Source organism: Daucus carota, chromosome 5, assembly GCF_001625215.2.
Source record: "Daucus carota subsp. sativus chromosome 5, DH1 v3.0, whole genome shotgun sequence".
Classification (NCBI taxonomy): domain Eukaryota; kingdom Viridiplantae; phylum Streptophyta; class Magnoliopsida; order Apiales; family Apiaceae; genus Daucus; species Daucus carota.
Genome location: NC_030385.2, coordinates 39,475,031 through 39,491,128, shown reverse-complemented (window position 1 = coordinate 39,491,128; position 16,098 = coordinate 39,475,031). Strand labels below are relative to the sequence as shown.

General features: G+C 33.6%; 2 protein-coding genes across 2 annotated transcripts; both read left to right on the top strand.

Annotated features, from left to right (window-relative positions):
- The first annotated feature begins 2,199 nt into the window (after window positions 1–2,199).
- LOC108223350 (U-box domain-containing protein 13) lies at window positions 2,200–7,796 on the top strand. Its single transcript, XM_017397551.2, has 4 exons — window positions 2,200–2,749; window positions 4,817–4,933; window positions 5,193–5,645; window positions 6,158–7,796. The coding sequence occupies exons 1-4, from the start codon at window positions 2,477–2,479 to the stop codon at window positions 7,280–7,282; spliced, it is 1,968 nt and encodes a 655-aa protein (XP_017253040.1). The 5' UTR covers window positions 2,200–2,476; the 3' UTR covers window positions 7,283–7,796.
- A 4,397-nt stretch (window positions 7,797–12,193) lies between these two features.
- LOC108222568 (WUSCHEL-related homeobox 5) lies at window positions 12,194–13,779 on the top strand. Its single transcript, XM_017396474.2, has 2 exons — window positions 12,194–12,634; window positions 13,203–13,779. Exons 1-2 carry the CDS (start codon window positions 12,286–12,288, stop codon window positions 13,622–13,624), a joined length of 771 nt encoding a protein of 256 aa, XP_017251963.1. The 5' UTR covers window positions 12,194–12,285; the 3' UTR covers window positions 13,625–13,779.
- The last annotated feature ends 2,319 nt before the right edge of the window (window positions 13,780–16,098 follow it).

The window sequence follows — 16,098 nt, the reverse complement described above, 5'->3', positions numbered from 1 at the left end:
AAATGTGTATATTTTGGACATCCAGTGTGTGTACCACGTCGACCATGTGCCGCGGTTTATTTATCTAATGTGGTGGGGTCCGACGAATACGAGAAGATTGGTCAGTTGTTGCAGCCTGTGGGCGGCTAATTGTCGGCTCTCAGCTGCTAATAATTCATCTACATTTGGCTATTTGGCTTCCGCTCAGCCGGACCTTATTTGGGCTCTAATTGGTAAAAATAAATAAATCCAATTGGCTTCGTTTGAATTTATTTATTTTTATAATATTAAATTTATATTTTGATAAAAATATATTTTTAAATATATATAAATATAAGACAACTCTTACGTTATAGCTAGCAAAAGTAGCATAATTATACATTCTATCTCTGAAAAATGAGTGTATAATTTAGAAGAAAATAAGCCAGATGTGTTAAATAAAATGTATTATGACAATATTAAAATACATTTTTTTAATGATATTTTTATATACATGTTACTTCTTATCCTATTTTATATGGGCACTTTGGTATTATAGTATAAAATAAATAAGTAACGCTATGGATATTAAAATTATTTCTAAATATGGGATTCTGATGTTAAATCTACTTAAATTCCATATATTTATTGGAATAATTTTATATTATGATGTTTATTGTCTGAATTTAGGATAGTATATAAAAATTATATATCTATTTACTTATACTATATTTAGATACATATAGTGTGGCTTGCCAAAAATATTGGTTGACTTGTCAAATTAAATTTAGTCTAACAAAAAATTATTCTTGTATATAATAATATTTTAAAAAGATGAATGAAAAAATATAATATACATTGAAAAAATGATTTAAAACAACTCATGCTAGTTAAATTAATTAAAACATGATGTACTTGGCTAAGTCAAACCCGTGTATCTCAAACTAAACTGGGCTATCCAATCATATTCTCTTTATACTTATTTTCAGAAGATGTAAATATCTTTTTTATGAAAATATTAGACACATTTAAGTTTTTTTCCAGAAAACTGTACTATTTTCTAAATAAAATCACATCCTTCAATCCCATAAAAAGTAACTTCCATGCCACAAAATAAATTATCAGAAAAAGATTTTTTGGCGTGCTAACAACTACTTTTGTTGCGGTGAAAATTTTTTATTACCTAATTAATAATCATGTACTCCTGCAAATGCAAAAAAACATGAATTTATACTATAATATAATAAGCCAACATATGTTTAATTTGTAGTCGTACAAAATTTTGGTTTGGTCATCTCCTTTATAACTAGAAGTCGGTCACATGTTTATACCGTTCAAATTACACAAGATAAAAAAACTCCAACATTATTCTTTTGGGTTAATTATCTAGTTGGTTACTGAAGTGGGTTTAATGAATCAAATTAGTCACTGAATTCAAAACGGTATCAAGATGGTCACTGAAGTGGACATAAATATCAAACAGGTACCTTGAAATATAAGTTCAAGCAGTAAAAATATTATTTATAAAGTTTTACACATTATTTTTGAATGTTACCAAAACCAAGTAAAAGATTATGACTTCTAACATTTATGATAATATATTTAGATTTTATCAAGTTTATTTATTATTTAATTTTAATTAAAACAAAGAAAATAACTATATAATAAAATATAAATAATAATTAAACTTGATAAAATATAAATATATTATTTTAAATACTAGAAGTCATAAATTTTTAGTTGGTTGTGGTAACATTTAAAAATAATGTGTAAAACTATATAAATAATATTTTTACTATTTGAACTCATATTTCAAGGTATTTGTTAGATATTTATGGTGATTTTAGTGACCATGTTGATACCGTTTTGAGTTCAGTGAGTGACCAACTTGATACATTAAGCCCACTTCAGTGACCAACTTGATAATTAACCCTTATTCTTTTAGATATAATTTATATATTATTTATATACTATATTATAATAAATCGATATTGGTATAATTCGCAGTCGTCCAAAAAATATAATCACAGGTAAATATAATTTGATTAAAATCTAATTCATTAATACTAAAATACTAATAAGATGATGTTAAAATTTGAATTATAATTAATAAATTACGAATTCTATACTACGTGCGCACGGGTTAAAGGCTACTAACTTAAAAAAGGAAAGTGTGCGATATTTATGAAACAAATCAACCTTGATTTGCTTAGTTGTAGCCGAGCCACACTCTCCTTCGTCACAGCCTAAACACAACTCACTTTATTACACAACTCGTTACACACACACAAACTCCCCGTTATCTCTCTACTTATTACACACATCATCCTCATCTCCATCTCTCTCTCTCTTTCTCGCCCACATGGGTACGACTACGACCACTCTCTCCGATGACCGGCCTCCGGTCCATCTCCCTTAAAAAATCTCTCCCTCTCATTTCACAAACCACACGACCAAATCAAATTTATTAACTAATACACACAAATATATCCGAGATCCTTGAAGTCAAGAGCCTGCAATGGAAGAAGAGAAAGGAGGGGCGTTAATGAAGGAACTGATAGAGATGGTGAATGAAATATCAGCCATAACGGAGTTTAGAAGCACGGTTAGAAAACAATACTGTAATTTAGCAAGGAGATTGAAACTATTAACTCCAATGTTCGAGGAGATTCGAGATAGTAAAGAAATTGTTCCTCGTGATTCGTTTCAAGCTCTGGTTTCTCTCAGATCTGCCATGGAATTAGCCCTCGAATTGCTCCTCTTTGGCAGCCATGGCAGCAAGATTTATATGGTACGTACACATACTTTCCTCTATATGTGTGTTCGTATAAGTTTATGCATCTAAGCTACTATTATAGAGTATGTAATTGCAATTTACACATGGGACAAAAATTACGATTCGAAAGGACTCATTGGTTAATGAACCAAACACCGTGTGATCCAACGGTGTACTTATATATTTGGTGATTTGTTGGGGGATCATTTTGGTAATTCTGTTTATTAGGCATGGACTTTGATAATCCTTTGTTCCGCTGCGAAATCATGTATGACCTGAGAAATTGTCCTGGGATAGACACATCACCTATTTAGAAGGTATCTCGAGATTGGAATTGTAAATTTGGGGCCAGAAGTTGTTCCAAAGCTACTTATTCTTTTCTTGAGTGATTAAACATTTAAAGCTCTATCTGGATTGGTAATCTGATCTGAAAAGAGGTGTTCATATTAAAATCAGAGTGATTATATATTTTCAGTGTTCTGGATTAGTAATTGTGATTTGGAAGGTGTTAATATCTTATTGTAGCGAGTATGCATGATTTTTTTCAAATTGTTTGGATCACTTAAAACCACTCTTCTTTTGTAACTTGAATAGCATTTGTAAGAGGCACATATCCGTGTTCTCAACTAATAATTAGACATGTTTATCCTTAACATTTCATGGTTTAGTTCAGACATACATTGGCCATGATGAGTTCACCCGTACAAGAAGTTTAAAAATTGCATGATGAGTTCGTGGCAATTTTTTCTGATATTTTTAAATGAGAGGAAGGAATTATGCTTTTGGTTTTATTTGCATTATTGAACACACATGTACAGATATTATGAACTTGATTTTGTATTCTATGATGCGCACCCATATTATCTTTTATTTACAACTTTGCTTCACTGATCAAAAAATTATGTTGTGTGACCCTGTTTGAACATAAATTAAAACCAGTAGTTGGTAACTTGGTCCTATATCTTTGTCCCTATTGTGTTTAGGCACTAACATTCCAAATTGCATTTAGATGGACCATATGCAATTAGCCTTACATGAATTCATCTGTTGAGGCTTACTCTTATTCTGTTTGTACAACTTAATGTTGATTTGCATTGTATGCAGTTGTTCGTTTAGTAAACTTGATATTGTTTAGTCATATTGGACATTAAATCTTATGTCACATATTATATAATCCTTGCATTACAAACCACATACACGTCAACTCATCACTCAAATGTTCTCTCTTGAACTGAGAAAGTGACCAGGTCGACTAGCTAATTAGCAAGTGTAACATTTTTAGAAAATAATTGGTCATGCTTTGTCAAGTTCTACAATTTGTGCACTTCACTGGAGATTTGATATACAGATAGCTCTACGGACACAATATGTATCATTGGTTGGCGTTTGTTGAGATGTGAAAGAGTTTTTGAATCAACTGTTTTTGTCATCCAGCGTGCTCATATTGATTTGGCTCATCCATTTTGAATTTTCTTTCTTTGAAGATTGTGCTTTTGTCGTAGGTATACCATATAGGTTGAAATTCCACTATGCTAGTTTGGATATCTCTCCATAAATCATCTTTTAGTCCTTCAATTCTAAACTGGTTGGTTTTAGTTTGAGTAGCTTATTATTTGAAATTATTTTAAAGTAATTTCTTTGTCCTAGTTAGAAGTAAAACTGACTTGTAGTTGAATATTAAATTGTAGAAAATTAGATAATATGTTCATTGACATGATTAAATTATGTGATTAGAGTTGATAAAAAATTATATGATCATCCACACATATAACTTATATTTTAGATTCATTCTTAACTTGGAAAATTTATCGGTTATGCATTATCAAATAAACTGCCTAAACACATAATAACTTAATAATTTCTTTAAGTTAAGGATAACTAGTCCACCTGCAAGTTGCAAACTTTCCCCGATTTCTTATTTAACCCATGCATGCTTTGGCAGTTAGAATATCTCAACCGTACTTCGACTGTTGCATTTTTCGAATATAATTTACATCTCGAGTCTCTGATTAGTGCATTTTATACAACACTTCTAGTCAAGCTTTGTAAATCCTTATGGGAGCCATTAAATTCTCTCTACAGGTCCTAGAAAGGGAACAAATTATGAGCAGATTACAGGAAGTGACATCTCAATTAGAATGTGCTTTGAGTGGCATCTCCTTTGAAAAACTTGACATATCAGATGAAATTCAAGAACAGGTGAGGGGATATCTAATTCAGTGTTTATGTTTCTTATTTTTCGTAAACAACTAATTGTAGCTACCTTTTCTTTTTTGGGTTATCAATTATTAGAGTGTAATACCTACTGCTCACTCAAGGTGATTGATGTCACAGTCACGAGTACAATTATTTATATCGGTGCCAGTATAGTACACCGTCCTAAAAGCAGCATTATTACTAAGCTCTTATATTTTCATTCAAACTATGTCTGTGTTCACATGGATCTCCTTATATTCAGGTGGAGCTTGTCATTGCTCAGTTTAGAAGGGCCAAAGGAAGAATTGATGCACCCGATGTTGAGTTATATGATGATCTATCGTGCCTTTACAATAAGAGTAATGATCCTGCTGTAGAGCCAGCTATTTTAAAGAGATTAGTTGATAAATTACAGCTTACTGGAATCGCTGACCTCACACAAGAATCATTAGCTTTGCATGAGATGGTTACCACCAGTGATGGTGATCCAGGGGAGAGCATAGAGAAGATGTCTATGCTGCTGAAAAAAATTAAAGAATTTGTTCAGACAGAGAATCCCAAAATAGATTCTTCTACAACAGAAAAGTCTAATCTTTCTAGCAGTGGACAAGCAACATCCAATTCTACTGAAAAAGGCCCAATCATACCAGAAGATTTTCGTTGTCCTATATCCCTGGAGCTGATGAAAGATCCTGTTATTGTCTCAACAGGGCAGGTATTTCACAGGCATATTTCTTCTCTGCATTAGGTGGTGCATAGATTTTTGTTCAGTGGTGCAGTTTATTATACTAATTACCACAGTAGCGCTTACAGTTAGTAAATCTGTAGTTTTTGGCTTTTATAAAAATCATAATTCAAGAATGTAGCACCTGCAACAAGGATGCTATGCATAAAGACTTTCAATTAAATAGGTTCTACAATGAGATTCCATTAGCTTAGATACTGATCATTCATCTGACTGCTTTGATACGTTCTCTTCTGATTGAGTTCAGTAAGATTTTTTCCTTGATAACTAGAAACTGTGTGATTTTGTTAAATAGAATGTTTCTCCGTTTCTAAAAGTTAGTCCCATTGGAAGTTCTCGTTGACTGATTAGTGCTTTTATCACGTATCATAATGCACATTGTGATACAAGTAGTTTAAACATGAAGTACCATACTGTAAGCCAGTGACTTGATTTATTTTTGTGTTCTTATATCTTACAAGGAATTATATCCTTAATTGCAGACGTATGACCGTTCATGCATAGAGAAGTGGCTGGAGGCCGGGCATGGTACTTGTCCCAAAACACAACAAACCCTCAGCAACTCCTCTCTCACACCCAACTATGTCTTGCGCAGCCTAATAGCTCAGTGGTGCGAGGCAAATGGTATGGAACCCCCAAAACGACCTGGTAGTGCTCGCCTAACTAAGACAACATCAGCATGCTCAGCTGCTGAACGTTCCAAGATAGAAACTTTGCTTCATATGCTCAGAACTGGCAGTCCTGAAGATCAACGTTCAGCTGCCAGTGATATTCGCCTTCTTGCCAAAAGAAACACAGATAATCGTGTGGCAATTGCTGAAGCTGGTGCCATCCCGTTACTTGTTGGTCTCTTATCCATACCTGATTCCCGCACCCAAGAGCATGCTGTTACTGCACTCCTTAACCTTTCTATATGCGAGGATAATAAAGGAAGTATTGTATCTTGTGGGGCAGTATCTGGCATAGTCAATGTGCTTAAGAAAGGGAGTATGGAAGCAAGGGAAAATGCAGCGGCTACTCTGTTTAGCCTTTCTGTTGTGGATGTATATAAGGTAACAATTGGTGCATCAGGAGCTATCCCACCACTTGTAACACTACTAGCTGAAGGTACTCAAAGGGGAAAGAAGGATGCTGCTACAGCACTGTTTAATTTGTGCATATACCAAGGCAACAAGGGGAAAGCAGTGAGGGCTAGAGTTGTACCTACATTGATGGCAATGCTCACAGAGCCCCAAGGTCGGATGGTGGATGAAGCGCTAGCCATTTTAGCTATACTGTCCAGTCACTCTGAAGGGAAGGTAGCCATTGGAGCTGCAGATGCAGTCCCAGTCCTGGTAGAGGTTATTGGGAATGGTTCCCCTAGAAACAAAGAGAACGCAGCTGCAGTTTTGGTGCATCTCTGTTCGGGTGACCAGCAACATTTGGTAAAGGCCCAAGAGCTTGGCCTGATGGACTTGCTGGTCGAATTATCACAAACTGGCACTGATAGGGGTAAGCGGAAGGCTGCGCAGTTGCTTGAACGTCTTAATAGATTCTCTGATCAAGAAACACAAGCCCCAGCACATGTTGAGGACCCGACACAGGCTCTAGCGCAAACCCAATCTTAGAGCCAGCAGTTGCAACTACCATCTTGTAGGTAATTCGATAACAATTCCTTCATCAGTTTGGCTGTGCTTCTTTGTTTGTTTAAAAGGGGTATTACATGGCCATATCTGAAGAGGTGGTGGAAGATCATCATCTCACTTTTTCATTCAATTTACTAATTTTTGCTGCTGGGCTGAACAACTTTGCTATCGAAGCGAGAAAGAGAAACCATAAATGGAGTGGTAAAGCATAATCCGACTTAGAGTGTATATAAGTTTTATAGCAACTGCATTCATCCTGGGTTTTTCGTAAAGGAGATGCTTTCAGCTACGAAATGTACTTGTTGCGAATTAAGCAAGGCTCATCGTGTCATCTCATGACCGAGGATTCTTTGATAGCTTGAGCGCAAAGGTCCATCGGTATTCTCACATCCTCATGGCTATCCATATATGTAAACATAACGCTTTAAAATATTTGTAACATACAACGAAAAGATTGGTTCTCTTCTCTGTCAATTCGATCACAGTTTATTTTATATATAGTGTCGATTCGTTTTGAAATGTTTAGAGTAAAATGCATTTTCCTTTGTACTGATGATCGTTTAAAGAACCTAAGGTTCTCTGATCTCTATATCAGTTGATTAACGGACGGCCAGCTGGAAGTTGGGTCTGTCACAGGATTGCTCTCGTATTCATACATAATTAGCAGACAGGTACTTAATAGGATGAGCTTAATCTCAAAGGTGAATTAAGTTTGAGCATCAACTACTATAGTAGTGCTCTGCTAGCTAGCTAATACTATAGCTCAAATATTTTCCAGACCAAACAACTTGTCATGACCTGGCTATAATTAAGTGCGTGATAACCAACAACTGTCCTCTTCATTTTTCTGTCTGGAAAATGTACCATAACTTATTAGTTCCACCACGTACCACGCAAAACACATCGTAATACATGCGTATGCTCCATGAAAAATCTACATAAATCTACATAAGTCTGTCTTTTTTTTTAATTAGATGATGGAGTTTATTTTGTTGTTCTGCACAACATCGATGGTTCTTATTGTTTTTCAATAGGATCAAAGCTTACCTTGTTCATTCTGTAGTCAAAATAAAGCTTACCTTGTTCAAGTAATAAAATGCACAAGGAGTAACGCATTGGTGACTTCTACTTTGGCCTTTTATGTACTGTGCCTAGACACTTGACAATATGCGTGTGAACCCTGAACACGATCTGCAAACTAGGGGTGACTTCAAATACGAACGTTAAGGCATAGATATGTCTGGGTCATCTGCACTCCAGCTCAGATCGATCCATAATCCATTTAACTGATTATGTCGGCTGCATTCTTTGCTCTTCACCAGAGTTATCTCTTTAGTTATCGTTATGAGCGCATTCTTTTACTACCACTATTACGCTATGTCATCATTATACTCTGCGGAATCGTAGTGACTATCTGCTCAATTGCTAAAACCTAATGTACTGAAAAATGGTACTCCGTCCTTGATATCATTTCCTTTACATGGTTGCTAAATGCAAATCAATTTTGCTTGATGCAATTCACCGAAATTACTCTACTGTCCTTCTTGTTGTTTTAGGTGCACATTGAATGTCTAGTTTGTTGGAGTCTTACAGCTCATGAACACTGGTTAGAATTTACTCATTTACTCGTGCAATGTGTAACCGTTTCTTAATTATATATGTAAACCAACATATCATGATTAAATAACATGAATATATTACTCTGTGATTAATTTTTTTTAACATTTTCTAAAAGAATTTTGATTTTAAACCCACATTTTTAAGTATTTCGAAAGGATAGTCAAAATTATAATTATAATTTTTCTTTTATAAATAAAAATATATAATCTAAATTTTAATCACAAAAAGTTAATACAAACTAACTAATTGTGTCCTGCATTTAGAATATCTGAAATTACATGCTCAAACTCAAAATGACAAATAAAAATTATAAGAAATAAGTTTTATTAAGTATTTTATTTGTATGTTTATTTATATTTGAGAGGACATATTGTGATTATATTTACTTGCTACGCTGAAAATTAGTATATACTCCTTAGGGTTAAATTTAATAGGGGCTTGACACTTTTAAGAGTTTTGACTGCACACATGAAATTATCATTTTCAATTTTTAATATTTTTATTCATAAAAAAATTTAAAAAAAATATATAATTTTAAATATGCGGTCAAAATTCTTAAAAGTGAATGTAAAAAAGTCAAGACACTAATATATCCAGAGAGTATAATTTTTGACTATCATATTTAGTAGTAAAATTTAAGCATGCATCAGCACTTTGTAATATTTGCTTAAATTTATTTATTTATATAAAATAATAATTATTCAGTATCGAGTAACTAGATATCAAAAGCATGATTTGTATATAATATTTTCTATTTTTTTGTTTAACTCATGTGTTTATAGTTATCATTTTCTTTTTTCAACATGTATTTTAAAATAAAGACTAATTGCTCCACTAACTTTTACTTCAAATTATTATTTAAGGGAATAAAATTGAAAAAATTATTTATGGCGCTGTCTTTTTTATTCGACTTAAAATACATATAAACAATCTATACGAGAGACAATTAAAATATTATTTTTTTATAAAATAAGAACAATATATATACTACGATAAAAGGAGTTCAAGATAAATTGATTTCACTTATTTAAAAAAAAATACATTTTCACTAAACACGATGATATATTAATTATACTGAAAACATTGACGAAAATAAAATATTTTTTCAATAATTACTAATTGTGTGATGTCAATTTAAAATTTGATATATATTCAAGAATCGAATTTAAAATTTTAACCAAAGACAATTTTAGTGAATTTATATAATAAGTAGAATATGATAAAATTATTAATAAATTAAAATATTTCTTCTGAATAATAACCTAAACATAGGAAAACACTAAATGCCAATGCTCCTCCTAATCATCTAAGCGCCTTTAATGCATCACACTCACATTCTGTATTTAATACATATTAACTGTACTAAGAGGTTATGAGAGTAATTTGTGCGAATTGCATTAAGCAAAACTGATTTGCATTTAGCAACACCCTTTCTTTACTGTTGTTTCCGTAGAGTGTATATAAAATAGAATCTCATAAATTATTTTAAAATTTATATATTAAACTTTTATTTAAATAAAAATATTAAAATAATTTATAAAATTATATATTATAAGAGTTCCGTCCCCTAAAAAAATAACCTGAAAACATATGAAGTATATAAAAATATCAAAAGAGTTCGGTACACAACTTTCACATTTAGTCAAGAAATAATATTCCCAACTCTTCTTAAATTTTAAGAAAAGTTTAGAGATTAAACATAAAGAATATCTTTTCAATTTTTAACACCTTTATTTCTTTCCAGAAAAAACACTCGGGAAGAAATCAAATCTACCACTTTTTTTTGGGTTTTTTCTAAAAATAATCTTGAAAACGATATTACCCTAGGAAATCAAATAAAATTATGTAGTCTCACCACCAAAAAAGAGTCTAAGAAAGAGAACAAAAAACAGTTATTCTTTTTTATCTTGAAATCATTTAAAAAACTGTGGTTCGAATCATATATAAATAAATTCTCTCTAAATTTTTAGAACTTCACCTTACTTTATCAAAATACCACTTAAAAAAGTTAAATAAATATTTTTTTCCCTTTTAAAACCTCATAAATAGGGATGTAAATGAGCCAAACAGTTCATGAGCTGCTCGAGCTCAACTCGTAAAATATTCGAATTTAGCTCGAAAATAATCAAGCCGAACTCGAACTCGAGTTATTTGAATAGTTTTCTGAGTCGAGTTCGAGCTTCATATTACTCGGTTCGTGAAACTTGCGAGCATAATCGAGCCTGCATTATTTTTATATTATTTCATATATTATTATACAAAGTATTTGACTTTTATATCTTTTTTATATATTTAATTGAATCGAACTCGAACCGGACGGATCATATTTCGAGTTTTTGTTAATAGTCGGTGAAATCATTCGACCTTTCGAGATGAGCTCGAGCTTATTGAACTTTCACGAGCCAAGTTTTGAGTTTAAAATTAAAGACTCAGTTAAATTCGAATTCGAGTTTGAAGTCCTAATCATTCAACCGAGCCGAGCTCGGCAGTATTTGATCAGGCTCGGTCGGCTGGATTACACCCTACTTGTAATTAACATTACAGTATACAGTGCATATTGTAAGTAATGTAAAAGGAACAATTTTCAAAATATGTTTTCCAAAAATCACTTGTAAAACCGTCTCAAATTATTTGCACGTCATTTAATCTGAGGCGCAAGCGTTTAAATACGGCTCGGGACACTGTGATTATAGGACAACCACAATGTGTTGACCAATACAATACTACACCTATCTACGAAATGCTAGGTATTTTTAGCTCTTTCCAGTTGTTTTTAGCAGAGGATTGATTGCTCACATTCCTCAAACCCTATCTCCAAGGAGCCACCTCGTTCTCCGCGTTGTACATTTCTTCTTACTCTCACTATTTCTCCATTTCCCAACGCCTCTTCATGTACACTTATTAACCAAAACCTCTTGTCTTTTCTCATTTCTCTCTTCTACCCCTACTCTATTTCACTGCCATCTCCTCTTCTTGTATCAACCTTTTTCATTCCCGAGACATCTCTACGTTAGGGGTATTCTCGTCTTTTTAACACCTATGCCTTCATCGAACAAGGAGGAAATACGCAACAGCTAGCCGCTAAACGCCATGTTTTCAGAGATTTACAGCACCAAAAACAATACGCATGTTAACCCTTTTAACACTCTCTCTCAATCCACATAAATTAGCCATTCATTTAATTATAAAAAATTTAATCATTTGCCGCTATATAAATTCTCTTCTGGAGAGTACAACATCCATGCAAAAAGTACTATCCTACAGTTTCATGTATTAGAATTTAGAGTTTACTCTACTCAATATTTTTTTCTTTCTTTTTTTGTTCTCTTCCACTTAAAACCCTAGATTATATAAGCAGCTGAGTGATGGAAAGTGATCATCAAATTGGCATGGAGAGCACTATATCATCGCCGCCGAGCGGCGCAGGATCGCCGTCGACGCACCGGTGGAACCCCACCAAGGAGCAGATCAACATGCTTGAGAACATGTACAAGCAAGGCATAAGGACCCCATCAGCCGAGCAGATTCAAGACATCACCACAAAGCTCAAAGTGTACGGCCACATAGAAGGCAAGAACGTGTTCTACTGGTTTCAGAATCACAAAGCAAGGCAAAGGCAAAAACAGAAGCAAGACACTCGCATGGCTGAATCATTCAGCCGCTTTCTTCAACACTCCTCTCCCAGTCTCTTCCCCCCTCCCCCTTGCCCTAATGGTAATTTCTTAATTAATCTGCATGCATTATGATTTGTGATTCTCCCATTCTGTTATGAGTTTGATTGTCATTCAAGATGCTTATCGGAGTTTGTGTACATTTTGAATGGTACTCTAGAGATATTGATAATATAAGCCCAAGAGACTACTAGAAAGACTCTTCCTCATATAAGGGCCGGAATTGATGTGACTAGTCCTTGTATTTTAAAATACGGAATCACTGTCTTTTCTGCTCGTTCCTTTCTTATCAAATACTCCCATGCACATAAAAAGACTTTTGCTCGCTACGAAACAAAACTATATTGAAAACCAAGCATATCCTTTGACTGAGATACATAAATATAGTTTAAAACTATGCGTGTCTAGCCATGTATGTATAGTGTAGCCTGTGCTACATTTGATGGTTCACGTCTAGGTACTTTGAGTAAATCTTATTGTCTGTCCTTTTCCTTGCCCTTTGCATCTCCACTTAGATTCTCTTCTATCTTCCTTTTCAGTCTTCCTTTCTGTTAAGTTTTGTTTATTAAATATTTTATTTTATTTTTTTAATTTGTTTGATGTTGTGACAGTTGTGTGCAGCCCATATTACATGGGACCAGGTCCAGTAGGGTTTTTCCCACAGTGCCCTCCGAAGCTTTATTTACCTCCTGCTATTGGCAAAAAGAGGAGCCAAGGGATTGCAAGTGATGAGAACTATATGGGGAAGCCAAACTTTTGGGATCATGGAGAATCAGGTGATCAGAGGTGGCGCATGCCGTTAATGCGCAGCCCTAGTAATCAAGAAACCTTGGAGCTATTCCCGATGCATCCAACTGGGATATTACAGGAGAAGATGACACCCAATCAGTCTCCTGAGAATTCAAATGTGACTACTCCAGCGACTACTCCAAGCTCCTCAGACACTGCGCCGTGTTTTAATGAACAGGAGGCTGCTGCTGCTGATCAACGCTTCTTTGACTTTTTCCGGGGGAATGAAGAAGGGAGCTCTTAGTTTAACTAATTTCATGTTGCCTTTCTATATGAAGTCATGTTTTTACCTAAATTATATATGTGGAACCTGGCCTAGTCTCTTTCGCTTGTTTTTTCTCCCAGAAAAAAACATTTGCCCGTGTGATAGATAGAGTATGTTTCATGGGGGAGTTTGGTCTGCTGTATTGGTGAGTTGAGAGTCGATCTTAATGTGGTATTTAGAGATGTCATTTAATTATGATGTATGCAAAATTAAGCCTCTCTTCTCCAGTTATGATGCCCCGTATTGTTTTGTAATCATTGTATAAATAATGCACATAAAATTTGTTTGAAATGATCATAACTCTGGGATAATTAAAGTTTTTTTAAAGTTTAAGGGGCTATAACTAAAACAATGGTAAGACATGAACTCATGATATTATATTATATTTTGTTTACAATAGTAAAAAATGAAATTATAATCTCTTCAAATATATATATGTTCTAAAGTTACTGATAATTATGTTAACATATATGGGAAGCGATCAGTTTGCCGTCCTCTCTGATACAAAGGTTCGATAATCGTCGCGGGAATGACATAAAGATGGCGATGTGATCTCTGGAAAATATGCCACCCCCAACTAAATATATCACACCTACCAAAATTAAAACATAGCAAAAGGGAAAAAAATAATCTTGGTGAGACTTATAAATTGGTGGTCTTTTTCGTTTTTCAGGAAAAGAAAAGCACTTCATTTATTGGTAGTCTCTCAAGTGTATGGCATGTTAATAAATTTACTGTGTACATCATTATTAATAAGATTTCCTCTAATTAAAGCAAAATACCTTCCTCAGTCTCAAATTAAACCAGCTTTTGAATGCAGTTGAGTATGTATTGACCGTATTTCTCATTTTTTTTTTTCAGTTTCTTTTTCTTATAAATAAAAATTTCATACTTAAATTTTTATTTCTAAAAAGATTATATAAATAAAACTACATAACCATGCTGTCAAGGTATTTTAAACATGTGCTAAAAATCTGTATTCATCTGATTTGAGCCAGCACTACATACTAAAGTTGAAGTGAAATTCAGTTTCTGTCGAGCTATTGGTTTAAGCTATCACCTCATTTGAAAAGGTTTTTGTACGTGCCTACGTGGAACTCAGATTTGTGAATTGTGAAACTCAAAGGGTTGCGATCGTTAGAGACGGTGAAAAGTGATGCCAACCCTTTTATATGCAATATTGGTCGAGTGTCTCTAAAAAGATTTGTGCCGTGTTGTCTTTACCACACTTGTGTTTATAGACGGGCCCTTAATCGCTGCGATCCGCAGTCAGAAAAAATAAAAAATTGCACCACTTGTGAGATAGCAGGAGATTTATGCGTATTTTAAGAACATGGGAGAATATGGATTTGGTGTGGTGGCCAGGGACTCGAATGGTGAGCTGATCCAGGCTAGAACCTATCTACATCAAAGCCCGATGTCTCCAGAATTAGCAGAGGCAATGGCGTAAAGGAAGCGTTGAGTTGGATTAAGCAAATGACTTGGCTAAGGGTGGAGATAGAAGCGGACTAAACAATATTGGGTCTGTCAATGTGGTTGTCCATCACTTTGATAGGACGTCACATATGTACTCGGATGGAGACATGGAGCCTTTGAATTGATAGGTTTTCTATCCCTGTTAATCTGAAGAATTGTATTGAGGTCGGATTTAATTAAGAACTTAATAAAATCCTTTACTTTGGTGAAAAATAGAAAAAATAATCACCTAGTTTATTCAGCTCTTGTTTTGATTAATTCGTTCGGTCATTTATTCTCTAAACAACTCAGGAGTTCTGGTTTCTTTTAAACTATGTATAGAATATAGTGTTTCTATTATTTTGTGATACAATAAATATGATTATTGTTTTTATTGAATTCTTTCATTTAGAACAGATGATATAAAAAAGTAATTATTCTACGCGTATCGAATATAATCATGTTATCAAAAGAATGTCCTGCATTATTTTACCTGAAATAATTATTTTATATTTGTTGGATATAACTATGAGATGTCTTCAAAATAAAGTGATTTATTGACTCTCACAAAACAAATACACACATTTTATTTTCAATCTTTCATAATATAGTAAAACTATTTCTTGCAACAAATTCTTTCAACAAAAAAATAATATAAAAAATATGAAAAAGAGTGTCCAAAAAGTGTGAGTTGAATATATAATTAATAAAAAACAAATTAGCAATGGGTTAGGGATTACCTATTTATGAGGAATGAGAAGTGGATCTTAAAGTTTAGAGAACGAGTGGGCTGCTGAAGTGAATTTTTGTCCACATTCTCAAAATTTTAGCTTAAGACATAATATAACTAATCTGCTGGAGATACTCTTACAATCATACCTTCATATAATACATTTAGGTTGTGTTCACTCTGACTTAACCATCCAAGTGAACACAACCGATTTACTAAGGTACGATTGAACAAGAGTCTTTCTAATTGTATGCGTATGTACACACAC